Genomic DNA, 23,054 nt, shown 5'->3' on the forward strand with positions numbered 1-23,054 from the left:
ATAGATATGTGATATGGGGTGAAGGAGAAATATAAGTAGTATTGTGTCTCTTTATTCTTTTGTGTGCACACTTCCTGTTTGTTCTATATAGAATGCAGACAAAGGCCACGCTAGCAGAAGTGTATTCTATTTGAATGAAAGCAGGTGAATGCCTCCTGTATTATGTCTGATGTTTTTAAGTCTGTTACAGTTTTCTTTGAATAAATAATTGGGACAGAGCTGACATTTGTTTTGTTGCAACATAATACTCTGAATTTGTTGCTCCATGGCTTGTTGCTGTCAAGTACCAGCAAGTTTATATTCTAGGCTATGGGATGGAGGGAGAACCTACTTGTAACAGTTCTACACAGTAGGGCCTATTGTGTTGTAAAGTCAAATTCCAGCTTGGTGGCAACCCTTCCAGGATTTTTGAGGTACAAATTACTCAGAAGTAGTTTATCATTCCATCCTCCACTACACATGGAGTGGAATATTTAGCTATATAATATAAAAGTATACATTGTGGTGGAAGGGACCTGACAAAGATGGAAACAGGCAGAGCAGATGAGATTTCAAGATGATAATAGAATTTTTAAACACAAGGAATGAACTTGGAGAGTTTTCTTTACATATCAGATGGGCGGGATATAAATCAAATAAATAAATCAAATAAATAAATAAATAAATATTCTGGTCATTGTTAGAATGCCTGAAGCATAGATATTTATTTGTATTTAGTATTTCTCTTTTGTATCAGCACCTGTTTAAAAACAATTTTCTTATATGGCCTGAATCAAAAGATTTTATTTTTTTAGGCCATTGCTTAGCTTTATTAGAATGTTTGGCCACTGTGTTTAATATTAAGGTAAACTGCATAGTCAGTTATCTCTGCATCTTATTTGCTCAGTTACACTCACTATCCACCCTCTTTGCAAAACATACATCCCTGTGAATTAGGGTAATATTTCATGGAGCTGATTCTACATCCACAAAAGCTTGTTTCACTGTGGTGTTTTGCTTTGCTATAACAAAATAACATGATTACTCCTTGGAAAAATATCTCACACCAACATATTTTCTTTGTCAAATTAGACAGTGAATATGTTTGTTTCATGTTTCTGAAGGGAAAGAAGATGGTTTGCTTCTGTATTCTGCAGAATCACAGGTAATCTGTTCCTTGGCTTTTTGCATATTTGTATTAGCATTAAAGTGTTCCACATAAGAACAGGAGAGGATGTGAGCCAGTGACTGTTATCTGGTAGAGCTATAGAATGAAATGCATGCTCTTCCAGTATTCAAATATGGTAGTTATTCAAGTGAGAATAGATGGAAGTTTGGAGGTCTGATCTTGCCAAGTTGAGGAGTATGTTGAGCTTCTAAATATATAAACAAGAAAAAAAAAGAAATAAAGACGATAGTAAAATTTCAGCACCTTAAAGACTAACTGCTATACTTTAATGTGAGCTCTCATGGAAAATGTCCACTTCCTCAGTTTCTGTTCTCAGTTACAAAATCCAAAACTACATTGCATTTTCAGAAAGTATTAATGGAAGAGAAACATGAGGAACCACCTTGTGCTACCATGACAGATTTGTCATCCCCTAATCATGCCTACTCAGATGTTTCCCATCTCTGTTACCAAATCCTTGCTTACTGGGGCCAGAGTACTATTTATTATTGGCACATGTGCAAAAGAAAACATAGAAATCACCATAGCCTGCCAACAAGGTACTAGTGGCATGTTGGTTGAGTATAACAAACCATACCGGGCACCTTGTCAGTAAACTATAATAGCTGTGGCAGTTTCTGCATTTTCTCTTGTGTAACCAATAAGAGTCTAGCTTGGAAGTTTAGAGAATTAAACCTTGAGCCTCCCAGGTACTCTACTGATATGCTAAGTGGGAGCTTTCACATTTTTCAGAGAATATGTGAACTTTTTTTGTAGAAAATATTCTCTGGAAATTAATTAATCTATCTGTCTGTTGTTCAAAGCATATGCCTGGTTCAGTGCAAGCTCTCCACAAAAGTAGATCAATGATGAGACCTTTGGAACTTTTGAGTCCCAGTTCATCTTCTGCCTCTGAGGTGGAGATTCTCAAGCAAGAATTAAGCAACATGAGGAGCTGCTATGAAACAGCCAGAGGTGACATAAGCAAGCTTCAGCTGGAGCTGTCACACAAAGCAGCTGAATGTGAAGCGTTGATGACTGAATACGAGAAGACAAAGAAAGAATCTGACCAGCAGATAAAGCAATTGGAAGATGCATTAAAAGATGTACAGAAAAGAATGTTTGACTCAGAGGGCAAAGTTAAGCAGATGCAGACACACTTTCTTGCATTGAAGGATCACCTAACAAATGAAGTAGCTGTAACCAACAGTAAACTGCCTGAGGAGCTGAAGGATCAGTTGAAAGACATGAAAGCAAAATATGAGGGTGCTTCTGCTGAAGTAGGCAAGTTGAGGAACCAGTTAAAGCAGAATGAGTTGTTGGTAGAAGAGTTCAGGAGAGATGAAGCACAACTAGTGGAGGAAAACAAAAAGCTTCAGAAGGAACTTGGCATGTTGAAGATAGAACGTGATAAAAGGAAGAGGATGGGCTCTGAGACGGAAGGCCAGCTCAAGGAAATGGCAGCAAAGTTTGCTGACAAATATGAAAAGATGAAGAGTTCATTATCCAGTGAAGTTGAAGAAAAGGCCTGGAAGATAACAGAGCTGGAGAAGGAATGTAATAAACTACACACAGAAGCTCAGCAGTTAAAGGTAGAACTTGAAAGTCAGGGGGCTCAGTTTTCCCAGTATATAAAGCCGGAGGAGCATAGATTTATGAAGAGCAGGTATGAGCAAAGAAGCAAAGATCTTGAGAGATCTTATTCAGAGATGAAACAGACAAATCAGACACTGCAGAAGGAGATAGAAAGGTCTTGTGCAGATAACAGCTTGCTAAAGAAGCAAATAGACACCCTCAAGAGTGAGATACAAATACAGTATGTGCCTTTGAAAGTCAATGAAGACATGAAAAAAGCAAGTGACTTAATGATTCAAGAGCTGAACATAAAGCTCATAGAAATCACTGAAAAGTATCACAAGTACAAAGGAGAAACAGAGAAGCTGCTGGAGGAAGAGGCTTCCTTAAGAGAAACCATTAGTCACTTTCAGGCTGTTTATGTCCCATTAGAAAAGTATGAGGAGGAAACAGGGGCCTTAAAATCTACTGTAGCTAACCTGAGAAGGCAGCTGGCTGAACTTGGCCAAAAATACAAGGAGGAGCAAGCCAAGTCATTTGAACTTCAGTCTAAAAATTCAGTTCTTAAAGATGTCATGAAAAAGCAGTATGTACCTGTTGATACTCATGAGGAGACCAAAGCTTCATTAAACAGCATGCTGGAGAAAACAGACCAAGAGTTATTGGATTTGAAGGGAAAAATGGAAGATGATAAACAGAAGTTTGTTGAAGTAAGTGAAGAAAATGGGGCATTAAAAAGAAAACTGAGAGCCCTGCAGAGCCAGATGCAGTGTGAATTTATAAGCATGGGAAATCATGACAAGAAGGTTGCTGCTTTGAAGGAAACCATTCAGGAGCTCCAGGAAAAAAATTCTGAAATGCTGTTAAAATATCAGCTAAATCAAGAAGAGGTTACACAGTTGCATGCTGAGATTGAAGCCCAGAAAACAGAGCTTGACATGATTCAGGAATGCATCACATCAAAATATGCTCCCCTCTCCAGTTTTGATGAGAGAGAAGGAAACTTTGAGGCCACAGTAAAAGGGCTGAAAAACCAGTTGCTGGAACGAGAGGAGCAGCTGGCTAGAAAAGAAGAGGAAATAAAGAAATTGAGTGAGGAAAATGAGAAGCTAAAGACTAGGCTCCAGGGTATCCAAAATGATCTGCAGCAGAATTACATCCTTGCAGAAAAGTCACATGACATGGAAAGGATGTTTGCCAGAAAGATGGATGATCTGAACAAACAGTTGAGAGAGCTGCAGCAAAAGTTCTCAGAGATCAAATGTGAAAAGGAAAGGCTTCTAGAAGAGAGTGCCAGACAGCAGTCAGAGGCACTGAATGTGCAGAGCCAACATGATCTAATGGAGGAGTTTGAAGCCTTAAAAAGGAGGTTTAGCTCCACCACTGAGGAGCTGAAAGGAAAGGTGAGCAGCAAGACAGCAAGTTGGCAGCAAGAACGCCAGAAAGTACAAGAACTTCAGTACGAGTTAGCTCATCTAAAAGCAACTACAGTGCCTTTGGTAGAGTACACTCAAATAAAAGAAAGGTTAGAAAAAGAAACGGCAACTTTGAAAGCCAGCTTGAGAGAAAAGGAGGGAGAATATCAAGCAAGAAGTGAAGAGGTTTCAAAACTGCAAGCTGAAATCCAGAGCACAAAGCAATTATTAAAGGAACTAGAAGGCAGAGAAGTGGTTGAGATGTCTGAACACAAGTTGGTGACAAGCAAGCTAGAAGACCAGGTTCACAGCATGGAAGAGAAGCTGACTGAATTGAATAAGAGGTTTGAGGGGATGTGTGATAAGGCTTCACAGGTGAACATGGCGGAGAAACCTGTAAAAGAGGAGGAGCTGCTTGAGCCAAGAAGCTTTAGCATCGAGCAAGAAATCAAAGATCAAAAAGAGAGATGTGACAAGTCTCTTAGCACAATTGCAGAACTTCAGAGGAGAATCCAGGAGTCTGCAAAGCAGGTGGAAGCAAAAGACAACAAGGTAAGCTGGAGAAGAGAGAAGAACCTTGCTGGCTATAGATAATCCAGCAAAAACTCCTTTATTCTTAGCTAAATAAAGCAGGGGAGACAACAAAAGGAGAAATCCTCTCTGAAATGCCATGCACTGAAATTTGTTGGAAGGCAGACATAGCTAAAAGTGATGCTATAGTAGTACTGAACAGTCACTTAATCTTGCACAGCTTGCAACAAAATACAGTTTGGCTGTCTGCACAGGTGCTGTCCTGTTGCCTTGGATTACTAGTCATGTAACCCACAGGCAGCATAGCTAGCAGTCCAGGATTGTGGAAATTGTAGTCCAGATAAGATTTCCTATCCCTGCTTTACATGCAAAGAATTCATACCTGCTTTTCTCACATGCCTGTAAAAAACCATTTTAAAATTTGTTTACTTTTTGATTATTACAGAGGTCAAGGATATTGACTCTTAGATGTCTAAAATCATATTTTGATTCATCTAGGTGCATCAGAATAGGTGTACATGATAACAGGGTAGCTCCAGGCTTTTTCAGAATTCAGTAGTAAAGCAGGAGGGGAGCCAACTGTGGTTTTGCTTGTACTTGGACATTCCTTCTTCTCTTGCAAGCCCAACATTTGGCCAAGATCACTTTGTTTACAGGATTTTAAGCTCCATTCTATTGGTTTTCTGTTTGGGGAGTTAGGATGTGGCTTTGGGCTTTGTTGCCAATAACTGGATTTGAGGGACCTTTGCTTTAGTACATTCCATCGCCGAGGGACACTGAGAAAAGCACCATGGTTTTATTTATTTTCCTGTTTGCATTTGTGCTACAGCCTAGGTAGAACAGAGGAAGCAATACTGTGAGAGCTTCTGTGTTTGATTATACAAGTGCTGCACAAGCATATGAAGTAGATAATGCTGATAAATTAATCAGTCTGGTTTATGTTTTGAACTCTTGTAATCTCTCTCTTAAAGATCACTGAGTTACTTAATGATGTGGAACGGCTAAAACAGGCCCTTAATGGTCTCTCTCACCTTACATACAATGGCGGTGTTCCTGTAAAGAGGCAGAACCAACCAACTGAAATACTTCAGGACCAGGTGAAGACCTTGGAACAACAGCTAGCTGTAAGTAGTGGACTGCATCCATAAGCACTATATGCTAAAGTCTGTAGCTAAGTCAAGGGCCTTGTACCTAGAAGTGGTGGAAAAATAGCACAATCAGAGGGACTGTGTGTTGGCTGCAAAACTGCAGAAAGAACACTGACAAGTTCTGCTTTTGTTTTAGAGATTGATTTTCTGGTCCTTACAGTTACAGTGCTTGAAAATGAGAGGGTGACGCCTGCTGAATTTTAGAGATAGTTGAGATTTACATTGATTTTGGAATAGCTTACTCTTTTCCTCTTTTATCTCCCCATGAACAAGTGAAGAAAGGTCAATGGATGCAGATAATACTTGGAAAGAAAAAAACCCAAATTTGGAGAAATCTTTATAGGCTCAAGCACTGGGCTGAAGACAACAGAATAAAATTTAGCAGGGATGAGGGCAGGATCTGCTCTTAGTAATTTCAGAGCACTGAATGTGTATTAATGAGCTTAAGCTACAAGAAACCAGTTTTCAACTGAATATCAGGAAAAATATTGTTAGAACAGTATGACAGTGGAATTAATTACCCAAGAAAGTGATGAGCTCCCCAACTCTGAAGGCATTCAGCAGAAAGCTATCAGATATACTTTATCTTTGGATAGTGTTCAGAAACCTCAACAGGTCCAAAGTGCTGCAACCAGATGGGATAGTTACAAGAAACATGTAACTTCCCTGTTACAGCAGTTCTGTTGGCTGCTGATCCATATCTAAGCACAATTGAAAGTGCTCGTTTTCACCTATAAAGCCCAATACAGCTTGTGTTCAAGCTATCTAAAAGACTGTATATCCCTTTAGGAATCTCCCCATGTATTAAAAGCATCAGGTCTTTATCTTGGTCCAACAACCCTCACAGGCATGTTTGGTGGGGACACCGGAGAGGGCCTTCTCTGTTAACGGAACGTCCTCCCATGGGAGGCCAGGCTGGCCTCATCTTTGCTGTTCTTCTGCAAGCCAAGACCTTTCTCTTCAGGCAGGCTTTCCTTTAAACCACTGGTTGACCAAGGGGATTTTTTTAAAGGGATCATCTTATTATGTGTTTTACTATCCAGAATTGGTCTAAGTGATGGGCCTCCTTCTACCATTTCACCCGACCAATTTGTAGCATTTTTTAAATCTAAAGTGGAGGCCATCCGCCGGGAGCTCTCTCCTTTTCTGAATACAGTGGATCTAGCAGAGATAACCAGTGCTCCGCCTTGCCCAGTGAGTCTTGATCTCTTTCAGCCTGTAATGGCAGATATTGTGGAGAAAGCACTTGATCACTGTCGAGCCACCACTTCTTCCCTTGACCTTTGCCTGGCCGGGCTAATCAAAGCAGCCAGGCCTATAACAATCGAATCGGCTACAGCAATAATCAATGGGTTTCTCCTGGAGGGCAAGGTACCTCTTGCCCTCAAGGAGAAACTCATTAGGCCCATTAGGAAGAAACCAAATTTGGCAGTAGACGATATTGGCAATTATAGGCTCATTGCCAATGTTTCTTTCCTTAGTAAAGTGGTAGAGAGGGTGGTGGCCGACCAGCTTCAGGTTCATTTGGATGAAACAAATGCCCTGGATCTGTTTCAGTTGGGCTTCAGACCACACCATGGTACAGAAGCGGCATTGGTCGCCCTGTTGGATGATGTGTTGAGGGAGGCCAACAGGGGCAAAACATCTTTGTTGGTTCTCCTTGATATCTCAGCTGCCTTTGATACTGTCGACCACGGTATGCTCCTGAGGAGGCTTTCCGAGCTGGGAATTGGTGGTCTGGCGCTTGCCTGGTTCCAGTCCTTCTTGGAGGACCGTCCTCAGAGAGTTCAGCTTGGGGAGAGAGTTTCTCCTTTTCTCCAACCACAGTGGATGCCGTTCTGTCCCTTCAGCGCTGTCTGGAGGCTGTACTGCAATAGATGCAGGAAAATGGGCTGAGGCTGAACCCGGACAAGACAGAAGTCCTGAGGGTGGGTGGCTCCACTATTGGTAGTTTGGGAAACTCCCTCTCTTTTTTGGGGGGGTGACTCTCACTGCAAAGAGTGAGGTTTGCAGCTTGGGGATTCATCTGGACCCAGTGCTCACCATGGAAACCCAGGTGGCATCTGTGGTCCACTCCGCCTGTTTCCATCTGTGGCAGATTGCCCAGCTGCATTCCTATCTTGATGTTGGGGGCGCTCACCACTTTGGTCCATGCGCTTGTAATCTCAAGATTAGACCACTGCAATGCGCTCTGCGTGGGACTACCTTTGAGATTGCTGCAGAAGCTTCAAATGGTGCAGAATGCAGCAGCCAGACTTCTTACTGGGAGCAGAAGACATCAGCATATTTCTCCCACTCTGGCCGCTTTGCATTGGCTGCCCGTTTGTTTCCGCATTGATTTCAAAGTGTTAATGATCACATATAAAGCCTTAAATGGTTTAGGACCTCGATACCTGGCAGAACGCCTCCTCCCACCTAGATCTACTCGTAACACTCGCTCTAGCCAGGAGGGGCGGCTGGGGAGCCTAACGCCGAGGGAGGCCCAGAAAGAAAAAACAAGAAACCAGGCCTTCTTGGCAGTGGCCCCCTGCCTCTGGAATAACCTCCCTTTCAAGATCCACCTGGCCCCTTCGCTAGGTATTTTCAAGAGCCAACTCAAGACCTGGCTATTTAGGCAGGCCTTCCCTCTGGTCACCATCTGAGTTATCCCTTTTTTCCATCTTGAATGATTTTCTTACTGTTGTTAAATAGATATTTGATTGTTTTTATTCCATTTTGTTGTGAGCCACCCAGAGTAGACGCTGTCTAGATGGGCGGGATACAAATTTAATAAATAAATAAATAAATAAAATTCTCTTATGATGTTCAGTATAATATCTGTTTAAAGCTTTTTTAATACTGTAATGTTGTTTAGCTTTTAATTTTGTTTATTTTAATACTGTAAGCTACCTTGTATCCTTTAGGAGAAAGGCAACACATAAATGATTTCTATAAATAAATGTCTTGATTCCTGCACTGAGCGGGGTGTTGAATTTGAAGGCCTTATAGGCCTCTTTCAACGCCATTATTCTATGTTTCTATGAATCCATGTTTGAAAATCTGATAATGGAAATTAACAAAAGTGCTTCTTTGTCCTAGGATGCTGAGAGGCAGCACCAGGAGGTCATCTCGATATATCGAACACACCTTCTTAGTGCGGTTCAGGTGTGTTTTGCTGAAATCTCTTTATGTGTCATTTTGGGTAGGCTTCCTTAATCCCTCCCTGACTGAGAGGAGAAGCAAATGAAGTCTAGGAATGTGATTCAAGGCAGGTGATTTTAACACTTGTGTAGTTTTTTCATTGAGCCTGTTCTTGCCATTGGGAACCATGTCATGTGATGGCAAGGTACATTCTTTGTTCTATGGCGTCACTTTCAGATAGTAAATGAGAAAATTACCCTACATATTTTATTTATATTTTATTGGCACATGACTTCAACATGGTTATTTTAAAAAGTTCATGTGGACTGCATTAAAAGAAACGCTGTCTATACAGTTCATGTGCTGTTGAATAATAGAACTGGAATTGCTGAGTGATAGCTAAAGTCCAGCTTAATTCACCCAATGAATTGTTTGGGCCGGAATGGGTTCTCACACTGCTTGTAGCACAGACCCTTTTGAAGATCTCTTCTTTTTTGCAGGGTCATATGGATGAAGATGTTCAAGCAGCCTTACTCCAGATCATCCGTATGCGTCAGGGGCTTGTTTGCTAGTGTAATCAATTTTGTAGTCAAACTGCTGAGATTGCAGTAGTGTGAACTAATCTTGCAGGGCTTCTTTTACATTAGGTTTGTGATGCTTCTCTCCAGAATGTGGGAATAAAAATATTCACACAAGCCAGTTTTTAACAAGGCAAAAGGACTATTGTTTGCCTGCAAGACTTACGATCTGAAAGATAAATCTGTTTTTGATTTACTGGTTGACAAAGTGATGACAAAAGCAAAGCAATTCAGAATGTTAAATTGACAATATTAACATAATATTAAAAATAATATTTGCTCTCCTGAACAAATCATGTTCATCTCATAGCAAAATACAAAGTAGGAACAGAGGCACAAGCCCTGAAACAAAGCCACTGTGGCCTAATTATTATACTTGTGCCTTTTTCAGAATGGAATTTTTTTATGATGGCTTATGCAGGAGCTGTGCCACACTGAATGTATCTTTAAGATGTATTAGGCAGACAGTACCTACAAATGGCTCCTTAGAAGGTCAGACAGTATAACTGTGGCTTGGCTGGCCAAGTTGCATCTTTTGTGTAATTTTAAGGAACTCTACCTTTTTATTGCTATTTTCATGACAGAAAATTTCACTGGACACTACTTTGTTTTTAACAACTGATATTTTTTCATAGATTTTGAAAAAGTTACTGATTTACCGTTAATTGTAGAAACAGCAGAATTGGGATAGATGTGAGTGGAAAGCTGTTACTTTGAAAAACAGCATCCAATTATTTTTGGTAAGTCTGCTTTTTTTAAAAAAATGAAAACAACACTTTTTAACAGAAAGATTAAAGTAGGAGAAAAATACAAAAGCAGAAGTTGGAACAGAGTAGAAAACCCCACTATGGAAAATATTTTCAGGAACAAGGAAAATAATACATAAAGCACTTCAGCTTATAGGAGGCTTAAGGAGTTCATAATAACATGGTTTATATTGTTTGGCTTGGATGTAGACTGGAAATGGGTGATGGGAGAAAGATGTATTCTTACTAGTTGCTTGCTTAAAGGGTGTAACTTCATCAGGTCTGGTACCAAGGGGCAAGGAAACATCTCCTGGAATCGTAACACTGGCAGCAGATGCTCCATAATCTAGGAGCAAGTGTATCTGTATTAAAGGAGGGTGACTCATGAAATTTTGAGATGAGACATTGCATCACCCACATCCTGTTTCATGAGCTGTTCTTAATGCACTGATTCCTGCATGAACTGTGGCCAGTTCTTTGAACAATTCTTATAAGAACTCCAGCCAGCGATCTGGCATTACTACACTGAGTAGCTGCCGCCGCCACCCAGCAGGGCACAGGTCTCTCTGAAAATTGTTCTTGTGAAAAAAAAAATTCAGTGGGGCAACATGGTAGGGATTGGGCCCTGAGGGGGTTGTATTATGTCACAACCTGACTCAGTGACTCCAAATTTCACTTAAAGAACTTTATGAGTTGGATTTATGTTATTTGGCCAATAGCAAATACCCTTTCTTCAGTTTTAAATACTATGCCCTATAATTTATGTACATCATGATAGCTTATATTTATGCAGGACAGATGTAAAGGTAGGGTGAAATAATTAACTTGTTTTAGTGTGTTTGCTTATATGAATAAGCAGTACAAGAGTTGGTAGATGTTTTGGGATTTTCTGATTTTTAAAAAAGTAAATGTGCATTAATTACAGCAACTAGAAGCCGTGTAATCCTTGGTTTTACGACAAGAATGTTAAATGGAATCCACCTGAAAAATCGATTTTGCCCAGTTTGTGCATACATGTGCATTTCCATTGATTGATATCAATATAGGCGTATAGAGATAACAGCTTGATCTGCACAGTGACCCATTGGGCAAAATTCAGCATAAGTTCCCTTGATTTTAATGAGTCCACTCTAGCTGGAACTAAAACTGAATTCAACTGATTCTCATTAGATGTTTGCAGCTAGAGATGGACTTTGATCTTCATGCTTTTTGATATGTTATTTGCAAGTTGAGGATTTCCCTACTATGAATCAAATTAAACACAAGTGTCTTAATTTTTTTTTATTTGCAATTAAGTTCATGTACCTCTAACAACAATAGCTGTATTCGAAGAAGGTACTTTTCTGTGTAGTGGTGGTAGCCTGTCTTAATTGCAGTGAAGGTGATTGTCACTTTTCTGTTCTTGCCCCCAAGAGGGGCATACAGATGTAGTAAGTGCAATGGGCAGTGTTGGAAAGATTCCATCAGCTACAGTAAGCTTCTGTGAAAGCATCTGACTTTTATGTGCTGGCCATTCACTTCCTGAAAGCGGTCCTGAGGGAGGCCAGTTCACAATATACTCTTCTTGCCCTGAGCAACATATTTAATAACTGGATAGGAACTGATGGATTTTGCATATGAAAGTATTGTAACTTTCCTTTCTGTGGGAAACATTTTGTGTACTTTCTATTTTTTCTTCCACACTACATATCAAAATAAAGTTGTATTGGGTTACTGCTGAGAGTTCCCGTGTTTCACTGAGACTTCTGTGTGGATGTTTGAGTGGTGGAGGAAAAACAATAGAATACTGGTGGAAATTTTGTGTCACGTTCCCAGGGGTTACAACAGCAGAGTCCAATAAGCCAGTCCTATGTCAGGAATTCAGGGAATGAAGAGCCGATATCCAAATACCAAAGCCAACTCACACAACGTCCATGGTCAGAGTCCAAAGCCAAAACGTACAACATAGTCCAGGCTCAGAGTCCAAAGCCAAAACACAACATAGTCCAGGGTCAGAGTCCAAAGCCAAGGGTCCAGAGAACAAGGTTCAAGGTTGTCAAGAGTGTGGATGCAAGCCAAACGTTTGACTTGTTGCTTCCACAGATTTTCAGCCATCTGAGAGCTGTTTATATAGTAAAACAGCCCCTTGAACTGCTGGAAGCCTTTTCATCCTGTCAGAACTCAGGACTAGTTGATCGGATGTTTCTGCGGGCAGCCTTCGAGCAATCCTCTGACCTTTTTGTCATAAGTCTTCCCCGAAGCCCAGCCCTCATCCTGTCTACTGGAGGAGAAAAATTGGGAGGTGATTCAGGTGTTTGTATTTCTAATTGCTCAGCATTCTCCTCAGCTACAGTTAACCCTTCAGGTTTCAGATCTTCGGCTGCACTCATGACATTTTAATTTCTTAAGATTTTTATTCCTCAATATATATATATATATATATATATATATATATATATATATATATATATATATATATATATATATATATATATATATATATATATATATATATATATATATATATATATATATATATATATTTATTTATTTATTTATTTATTTATTTATTTATTTATTTATTTATTTTATTCCATTTATAGCCCGCCTATCTGGTCATTTCGGCCACTCTAGGCGGCTTACAACACAAAATATAAGATTTAATAGGAATAAACATTAACATGAACCACAGACAATTCCTAATTAAGGTACAGTAACACTACATTGTTGAGTAGAGTAACAACAGTTTGTGAAAAAAAGGTACGGGATGTATTATGAGATCAGTCAAAAGTGAAAATCAAGCTATAGAGACTAAGGATAACATCTTTCATAAGTTAGCAAAGTCAGTAAATGGAAACCATACACTCAAAAATTACTATGCATTTGGTATCTTTTAATTTTTTCCCCAGTAATCAATCTTTCATAAAAGCTATGTTCCAAATTCTGTTTTTCCAAATTATTTTGGAAAACAAATGCAGTATTTTTCACTCCATAAGATGCACCAAATTTTTAGGGGAAGAAAACAGGAAAAAAATAATTGGGAATTTTGTCCTACTGGGCCAGCGGTGGTGAGGGTGGGGGAAGCCTCCAGAGGGTCTAAGAGTATGTTCAAGGACCCTTCAAAACTATTGCAAATAGGGAAGGAATACAAAAGGTAAAGGGCAATGGAAGGGGTGGAAAAAGGGTTTGAGTATAAGAGAACATCAAATATATAATCATTCAATCCTTTCATATTAAGTATATAAGCATATAATCTATTCATACTCCAATAAAAACTCATCTTTCTGATTTTTCTTCTTCTTTTTAACTATTGTCTATTTATTTACCCCCTTAGCTTTCAACTTACAATTATAACATAGGTTAAATCTAGGTTATTCCAACAGCATCAGAACACCAAGACCAATTGTGAAATAAATCTCCTCTTTCACCCTCCTTTTGTCTTAAAAATACATTCAACAGGCCTGAAATAGCATAGATTCTGTTCTCTTCTCCCTTTTTCTCCATATGTTTCTTTTGTCTCTGTGACTCTGTTTTCTTCCGTATTTTGGAAGGAGGAACAACGCCTAAAGCAATAGTTTGATTTTTAACCTGTTTTTCTAACTGTTATAGCCACATCTCTCACTTGGTGACACATCACCCCCTCTATATTGTCTGGCATTATCTTCAATACACATGGTTCTGGCATTTGTTTTAACTGTGATTTAACCTCTGCTATTTTCTCTTCCTTAAAATCTTTAATTGAATCTTGCATCAGATCAAGATGGTGATTCATCTGTTTGAATCCTTTCAACATTGTCATCTGAAAGGAAACCTTCCACTCTAACCATTGATCTCCAGTTTTCTCAGGGAGGGGTTCCATTTCTCCAGGATATCTGATCTGTATATATATAGAACACTTTTCAGTTTCTATTATTCCATCCCTCACTCGGAACTCCCTCTCCCCCTTGCCCAAACACACACAATATATAAATCAACTCCCACTCCAATACATTACATTATAACTATGACAATATTAATAGAAAATAGCAGGCAAACTCAGGCAAGAAATGGGATTTAAAACATAAATCTCTCAAGTGTTTCTGCAATCCAAGACTGATCCTTGTCCAGATTTTGTAGGCCACTTCCAATCCTCTCATTGTCAAGCTCCAGACCGGCTCTGTTTCCCCTCTCTTCTCAAAGTTTATTTTTACCTTCACCCCGTTGGGCTGTGTTATCAGAATGCCATTTATCAAAAGTCCTCAGTTCAGTACAAAACATACGGCTCTCAGTTCACAGCTCAGAGTCTGTTCCCTCCCTTTTCTTTTACTTCCAAAGGCTTACCTCTCCTCCCCAAACAGGGGGGCCAACTCAGTTTCCCAGTCAAAGTCCCGCAAAATAGATTATCCACAAAGATCAGAGTTCCACACAGTCTAAGAATGTATGTCCAGATGGAGAAATATATGTCCAGATGGAGAAAAGGTCCAAAGTGAACAGCTTACAGCAAGTTTTATTCTCTCAAAGTCTGCCCAGTGATTCTCCGGGAATTTTTTCCTTAATAAAGCATGAGCTATTCTTGTCTTGCTGTTCCCTTAAATCAATTTGACCTTGAATCAGCTTGAACACAAGCTGGCATGCTGAATACGCCACTCCTTATCTCTTTTCAGTCGTAAATTTTCACAATCGCTTGTTCTTCATTTTAATGGGGTTTTTCATAGAACAAGGGCTTCCACTTACTTGTTGTTATATGTTTTCGCCGTGCTTCTTGTTCTCTTACTCTTGGCGACGGAGTTGTCGTGGCTGCTTGCCAAAAATGGTGCCCGTCTTCGGTCCGTGCCCATGTGGATTTCCATAAGAAAGAAAAATCGAGTTGCTGTCCAATTTTCTAGCTTCTGCGGCTCACAACTGCTACAGAAAGGTCTCTCCTGACCTCCCCTTCGATTCCCCCCATTTCTAGGGGAATCCCAGGCCGTATCGGTTCTAGCTTCCCCCGGGAGCTGTTCCCAAGAGCTGCAAGCTTCACCATGATGAAGCTCCTCCTCCTCCAATAGTTCTGAAAATAAATAAATAAATAAATAAGTAAAAAATAAATAAATAAATAAATAAATAAATAAATAAATAAATAAATAAATAAATAAATAAATAAATAAATAAAAAGGACCCTTCAGAGGCTCCACCCCACGGGGCCAGTGGGGGCAAAATCGCCAACTTCCAGGACCCTTCTGAGCCTTGGGAAGCCTCAGAAGGGTCCCAGAAGATGATTTTGCCCCCACTGGCCTCACGGGGGGTGGGGGTAGCCTCCAAAGGGCCCTAGGGTGTGTTCCAGGACCCTTTGGAAGCTCACCCTGTCCCCCCCCCCGTGGCTAGCGGCGATGAAATCGCCACCTTCCGGGACTCTTTTAAGGCTTGGGAAGCTTCAAAAGGGTCCCGGAAGGTGGTGATTTCATCACTGCTGGCCCCACGGGGGGGCTGGGGGAGCCTCTAAAGGGTCGTAGTGTGCCTTCCAGGACCCTTCTGAGCTCACCCCACCCCTGCGGGGCCCTGAGGAGCACTGTTTTACAGTATTTGCTCCATAAGACACACATACTTCCCCCACACCTTTTGGGGGGGGGAAGTGCATCTTATGGAGTGAAAAATATGGTCGTTCTTCCAATGGAGTGCTATTTCCAATCAAGCTGCAAACATAACAGTGACATTAGGTTCCCTCCTACCAATAAATTTTGCTTCTCAAGCACAGAAGCACTAGTTCTGGGATGTGTGGATGTTTTCTATAATTCAGACTCAGATTTTGATTGTGTATCTTGAAAGTGGAATAAGTAAAATGACCTTGCTTCCTTCCAGTGCTTACTGAATTGAATTATCCATTCAGTTGTATCCAGCCCTTGGCGATTTCATGAGCCAGCTCTCTTCATGATTTCCAATATTGTACAGCTTCTTTCAGCTGCTTTATATTTGGGGCAGTATATGCTTACATCCAACCAATGCGTTCTTTGGTGTCCTTGTCGTCTTTTTAACAGTGACCATTCCAAGCATAATGTCTTTCTCCAGTGATGTTGATCGCATGACATGGCCGAAATGACTAAGTCTAAGTTTTGTTATTTTGCCTTCCAGTGACATATCTGGTTTTATGCACTTCAGCACATCTTTATTAATTGTCCTTGCAGTCCATGGAATATACAAGAACCCTCTCCAACACCATAGCTCAAAAGAATCAATTTTCCTGACTTCCGGCTTGATGCCATGACAAGACAGCAGCAGGAGGACAGAGCTCTGTTCCCTGGGCTGAATTCTGACCTGTTTGGGACACCCCAGGGTGTCAAAACCACCCCAGAGAGGTGGTGAACTGTGGGGGAAGCCTGTTGATCATGGGGGGAACAGCGGTCATCCCCGTTTGATCCAGGAAACTCCCTAATCAGCCAACGGGCAGAAACAAGCAGCTTGGAAGCTCGCTTGCAAGTCGTCAGCAGCCAGCTAAGAGAAGCAAAAATCAGCGATGCGGCATCAATGTTACGGTACTATTGGGTGAGATATATTTTTACAACTAATTGCTTGTGATTACCCCTGGAGAAGACAATTCCTATATACAGGAAAAAGAACCTGCTATCAATCTCATCAGTCATACAGCGGCAGAAAATCTGGAGAGAGGGATAGTTGATGTAAAGAAAATACAGTGGTGCCTCGCTTAGCAATCGCTCCGTTGAATTAGGCCATCAGGCTGCGGATACAACCATTGCATTGTACCCTGGTACTTTAGGGGTTTAAATTTGGTTTAGGCCTATTTAGCCAAAGCAGACTCTTTGAAATGACTCTGGAAACTTGGAATATCGGTTTAGCTGCCACCAATTTGCCAGGGATCAATTAGAACACAAATACAATCATCGAACCGGACTGTGAGACTTGGGGGCTCTGAATTTTGGCTTCAGTTCTTGGACACCTGGAACAGAATGGCACAGCAAGAACAATTTAGGGATGAAACAAAATCTACCCTTCAAACAATACTAGAAATAGTGAGATCCCACTACCAAGAGGAAAAACTATTCAGTGAACATCTGAAGTATTATAGTCAACAAGGGACAGGGAACAACGAAGAAGGAAATGAGAGTGGAAATGAATGGGGAAAACCTAAGAGAGACAATGTCAATCTTGGATCAGAGGAGAGTACTAAGGGAAGACAAGGGGAGAAAATCAGCAAAATTAACAAAAAAAAAAAAGCCTGGAAGATCTATTGAAGATAGACCAAATGTATAAAGATCTAGTGGAGATAAATCAGATGCACAAAATGGTTTCAGAGGGCATGAAAGATGGCAGAATGTTTAGAGAGACAGAAACAAGAGAAATGAGAGAGGGAATTACTTAGAAAGATGAAAAGGGGGAAAATAAGAAGGGGGCCCTTAATGTTGGAAAACATGTATATACTCAACATCGAGAATTGTAAAGGGGCATATCCTTTATATTAAAAAGGAGAATTAAATTGAAATAAGGGAGCCCTAATCAGGGTAAAGATGTAATATGGTGGGTTTTCATTTTAGGTAAATTAAACTAGATATAAAGCTGGGGCATGGATCTGGAACCACTCTTATTAAGAATGTTATTAGAAAACCTTGAGAATATTGTATACTATGAAAGTAATATTATGATAGTAGCCATATTATATACTAAAATATGTATATGAATGGTTTGAATGTTTGAAAGATGTTTGGAATTTGGGGGGACAACTGGGAAGACACTGAGATGTAAAAAACAAATAATTGTAAGCAAAGTATGTAACACGATGTTTGACAAGCACAAACCAATGTAGATAGATTGAAAAACTAATAAAATGTTTTTTAAAAAAGAATCAATTTTCCTTCTGTCCATCTTCATCATCATTCAACTTTTACAGTCATATGCAGTTATGGGGAACATGATTATGTGAACTAATCTGCACCTGGTCATCGAATTGACATCTTTCTTTTCCATATTTGATTCATACTCATCATTGCTGTGCAACCTAGCATGATTCAACATTTTATTTCTTGGCTGTAATTACTGTTTGAACTGACCAGTGAACCTAAAAAGATGAAACCTTCTACACGTTCAAGCCTCCTCTCCACCAATTACTATTTTGATGTTTCAGTTCTTTGCAATTGTCTTGAGTTTGGTCTTTTTCATATTCAAAAAGAAACCAGACTTCTCACTTCCTTCTTTGAGTTTCATAATCAGGTACTTTGCACCTTCCTGGGTTTCTGAGAGGAAGGTTGTATCATCCATATATCGAAGGTTATTGATGTTTCTTCCACCGATTTTTATCCCAATTTTTTATTCTCATAACTCCAGCTTTCTGATGATCACTTCAGTGTACAAGAAGGGTGACAGGATGTAACCTTGCTGCACACCTTTCTTGACCTTAAACCAGTCAGTGTCTACATAGTGCGTTTGTACAGTGGCTTCCTGATTTTCATACAGTGATTTCACCAACCTCACCAAATGTCGTGGCACCCCAAGGTCTTCTAGAGTTCTCCATAGTTTGTCATGGTCAACATACTTGATAGCTCTCCTATAATTGATGAAGAACATGTAGAATTGTCTTTATGTTCATAACATTTTTACATTATCCATCAAACATTTGTAATGTGATCATGGGTGCCATGACCCCAACAGAAACCAGCTTGGACATCTGGCAATTCCCTTTCAGTGATTGGTGCCAGGCATTGTTGTATAATGTTCAGTTAGATCTTACTAGTGTGAGAGAAAAGATGGGGGCATTTGTATACAAATACAAATATCCCCGTGCAGCTGGAGTTAATGAGGGTCTGGCCTCTGGGGCCGGACTGTTCACTCACACATCTGCTGACAGCAGCAGCCCCTCTCTTCCTTCCAATCACTCCAGAGCACCATTCGGCAACCTTGCAGGGAGACTCATCCTTCCTCCCTCTGCCACATGGCTAGATGACTGGGAAGAGAACGGCACTCAGGAGTGATTGGAAGGATGAGAGGGGCCAGCAGTGGCAGCAGACATGTGAGTGGACGGTCTGCCCCCCAAGACTGGTCCCTCATTAACTCCAGCTGTGCGGGGATATTCGTATACAAATATCCCCATCTCTAAGAACAATGTTTTGAATCCCCCCTTTTTGGTAACTGAATAAACACTGATTGCTTCGTTTTGTGACCATGTGTTGGTTTCCCAAATTTTCTGGCACAAGACTAATAATTGCCATTGGCAATTCTACAGGGTCGTTATTGACCCCTGGAGCTTTGTTATTTGGTAGTTGGTTCATTGCCCACATGACCTCTGGAGAGGAAGGAAATATAACCAGAACCAGTGCTTATACTGTGACCATTTATGATCAGTAACAAAAAGGGGGTGAGGAAGTAAGAGGATTAATGGAGAAGAAAACAATTTTTCCTGCTTCTAAATATACAAAGCATGATATGAAAAGGGGATTATCAACAAAACGTAGGCACTTTAATTTAAAAGAAGGGGGGAAGCTATCCCAAAGTATATCTATATATTTCTCATCCCATTCCAAAGGAAGACTTGTTTTATTATTTTGTAACAGTTTAGTTAATTGCTTGAAATTCCATATAACAACTTTTAAATTCAACATAGCTAGTTGTCTATTGTTCTGACTATGCTAATTAGCCAAATTTGCTACTCTAAATCTTCATTACCCACCTGGATTACTAATTTAATTTATTTATTTAGTATCTTGTGTAGCCTCTTTCTCCTAGCTGCCCAAGACAGCTTACAATGTTAAAACAAGTAATGCTAAAACACAATAAATTACAGATCTACATTAACACTGTAGTTAAAATCATTAAGTAATTTAAAACATGATACATTTTAAAAGCAAACTTTAAAAAGCAAAAGCAGAAAACCAGTATTCAAGGAATGAAGAGGTGGATCTTCCACTTTCAGCAGAAGAATGAAAGGGAGGGAGCTAACCTGACCTCCCAAGGGAGAGCATTCCACAGTCTGGGAGCAGGCACGGAGAAGGCCTTCTCTTGTGTCACCATCAGACATGCCTGTGATGGCAATCAGATGAAGAAAAATTTTCCATACCTTTTCCCTCATCTCTGTAGCTCTTCAGGGCCAGGAAGGTTCATATGAGGAGATAGGATCCTTCAGATAGCTTGAATCTACACCATATGGTAGCCAGTGCAGTTATATCCTCCCTATAACTGGCCTGTCAGTAGTCTGGCAGCTGCATTTTGAACCAGCTGAAGTTTTCAAACAGCCTTCAAAGGCAGCCCCACATAGTGTTACAGTAATCCAAGCAGGATGTAACTAAGGCACATGTCATTGTAGCCAAATCATAGAATCACAGAATAGTGAAGTTGGAAGGGACCCATTAGGTCATCAAATCCAACACCCTGCTCAATGCAGGAATACAAATCAAAGCACATGTGCCAGGGATTGAAAGTTTCTCTTGAATGCTTCCAGTGTTGGAGCACTCACCACCTCTCAAGGTCATTGGTTCCACTGTCAGCATTTCAAAGAACAGGTACAGATGGCACATCAGTTTTAACTTTGGCCACCACCAAAAACTGGGTGTTCAGGCTGAAGGCATTTTGAAAAGCCTGAAGTGAAGAAGTACAGAATTTGTTTTGTGTCTGGAGGCAAGGAGATTGTCTCAGACATTGTGGCCTGTGTGGTGCCAGAGAAAATGTAGCCATCATTAGGTGCTGAGTGAGAGCTACTTAGTACCCCAGAAAAAATACTGAGAAAAGAAAACAAGTAAAAGTGTTTTAAAAATAAGCATGACTAACTCAGCAATAGAAATCAGTCCCTTTTATCAAGAAAGTACATACTTATGCCACCCAAAAGAACTAAAAAGCCAGTAGTGGAGAAAATTGATCCTCAAGAGGTTGAGGGCAATGGGAATGGAAATGGAGAGCCTCAAATACCTGAGGAACCCTCAAGGGAAATTATTCAATGCTCTCTAGATCTGGAGAAATGGAAACTAGAACAGGAGTACAGCCAAAAAAAAAAAAAAAAAAAGGCCATGGACTTAGAGGTTAAGGAGAGAGAGAGAGCGCGTTGAGGCCAGACAAATAGAATTGGAAAGAGAGGGAAAAAATCAGAGAATTTGAAAGACAAAGGGGAGCTATAAAATAAGACAAAAAGAATTTGATCAAGAAAACAGGCAAAAGGAAATGCGGTTTCAACTAGAGATGAGAAAATTGGAATTAGCAACAACAACTCTAGTGAGGGAAATCTCTCAAAAATCAATCTAAAGAAATTTCCCCAAAATTGGAAAGGAGATTGTCCTGAATCTTTCCTGATTTCATTTGAGAGAGCATGCTGGGATGTTGAGATTAAAGATAAGGAAAGGATGATAGTTTTGAGATCACAAATAAGTGGAGATTTAGCTGAGCTTTATTGTCAGATGCCTCCAGAACAGGTTAGAGATTTTGAGGCATATAGAAAAATAGTATATTCTAGATTTGGCATAAATGCAGAACACCTTAGAAGAAAATTTCATTCCCTTACGAAAAAAAAACTGAAGAATCTTATGCCCAAGTAGGGGCTAAATTGATTCATTGTTTGGACAAATGGATGGGACATAAAAATGTCACTTCTCTAGACCAAATGAAAAATTTAGTTGGTTTAGAACAATTTTATTCTATTTTGCCAGGGGAATTGTGTTATTTGGTCAAGGAAATGTACTACAGGCATCTGAATTTGCTGATTCTATTAGTGAGATTAGAGATCCTCAATTTTCTGACGTAAAAATGGGTAGAAAAGTGTGGGACGGCAGGAGGAGAGGGCCCCCACCCGCTAGAGATTACCTCAGAAGTACCCAAGGTACTGGAAGCCATTTTAGAGATAAGTCCTCATCCATAGCACAGAGTCACCTGAAACATAATAGCTCTGAGGGAAAGGTTAACAAGGCCCTTTGTTTTGAACCCAAGGCCATTAAACGGTGTTATACATGTGGAGAGAAAGGTCATTTTTGGGCTCAGTGTGAGACTCAAAAGGTTACGAATTGTAATCAGCATAAAGGTGGAGATTCTAGTCCCCCTAAGAAAGTGTTTTGTGTACAACAACATGGAACAGCTAAGAATGCAGCCATCGAAGCTGTTGCCATAGCAACACAAGTAACAGGTCAGAGAGCCAAAGTCTTCCTGAGGCCAGGGTTGTTCAGTGCTTCCTGATAGAAAGTGATCAGAATCTTCTATGCAGCTCAGGATATGTTATTTATGTTAATAATAATATTTAGCACTAAAAGATTCTTGTTCACAAGTTACAGTATGTCACCCTGATATAGTTCCTAAGGAAAATATGTTAGACCATGAAAATATTTCTATTAAAGGGATCAGTTCTGAAATAGTGGTGCTGCCCTAGGCAAAATTACCAATGAGATATAAGGGATGGTCAGGAATTTGGAAGGTGGCCATATCTGATCAGATTCTTGCCCCTTGTTTAATAGGCCTGGATTTAGCTGAGCATGTACAGAGTGTTTTTGTGACAACTTGCTCTCAGGGAAGGCAAATTGAAGCCACTGAGGAAAATGATGGACATCTTAAAATAAGAGAAGAGAGAGAAACAGCTGATCTGGTTATTATGAGATACCCTAATAATCCATCTTTCATACAAGAAGAACAAAAGGAAGATCCTACCTCAAGTGAACGCTTTGCGCAAGTTAAAGAAATTCCACTGACCTCTGAAAATCCTGAACGATGTCCCAGTTCAGAGGAAAACCCTGATAGCAGAAATGGCTGTATGTTAGAGTTCTATTGTGCTCTACCTGATTTACAGTATTTATCAACCATCTGAGTTATCCCTTTTTTCCATCTTGAATGATTTTCTTACTGTTGTTAAATAGATTTTGGATTGGTTTTATTCCATTTTGTTG

The 23,054-nt window shown here is 40.0% G+C and overlaps 1 protein-coding gene across 1 annotated transcript in view; it reads left to right on the forward strand.

Moving 5' to 3' along the window:
- Nucleotides 1–11,982, forward strand: part of UACA (uveal autoantigen with coiled-coil domains and ankyrin repeats) — a 132,271-nt gene extending 120,289 nt beyond the window's left edge. The window contains exons 15-19 of the mRNA XM_020813215.3: nucleotides 1,104–1,144; nucleotides 1,972–4,689; nucleotides 5,640–5,792; nucleotides 8,895–8,960; nucleotides 9,437–11,982. Coding sequence (XP_020668874.3) covers nucleotides 1,104–1,144; nucleotides 1,972–4,689; nucleotides 5,640–5,792; nucleotides 8,895–8,960; nucleotides 9,437–9,508 — 3,050 coding nt within the window. The 3' untranslated portion in view covers nucleotides 9,509–11,982. The remainder of the gene's footprint in view (nucleotides 1–1,103; nucleotides 1,145–1,971; nucleotides 4,690–5,639; nucleotides 5,793–8,894; nucleotides 8,961–9,436) is intronic.
- Nucleotides 11,983–23,054: the final 11,072 nt, after the last annotated feature.

Source organism: Pogona vitticeps, chromosome 12 (genome assembly GCF_051106095.1).
Source record: "Pogona vitticeps strain Pit_001003342236 chromosome 12, PviZW2.1, whole genome shotgun sequence".
Lineage (NCBI taxonomy): Eukaryota > Metazoa > Chordata > Lepidosauria > Squamata > Agamidae > Pogona > Pogona vitticeps.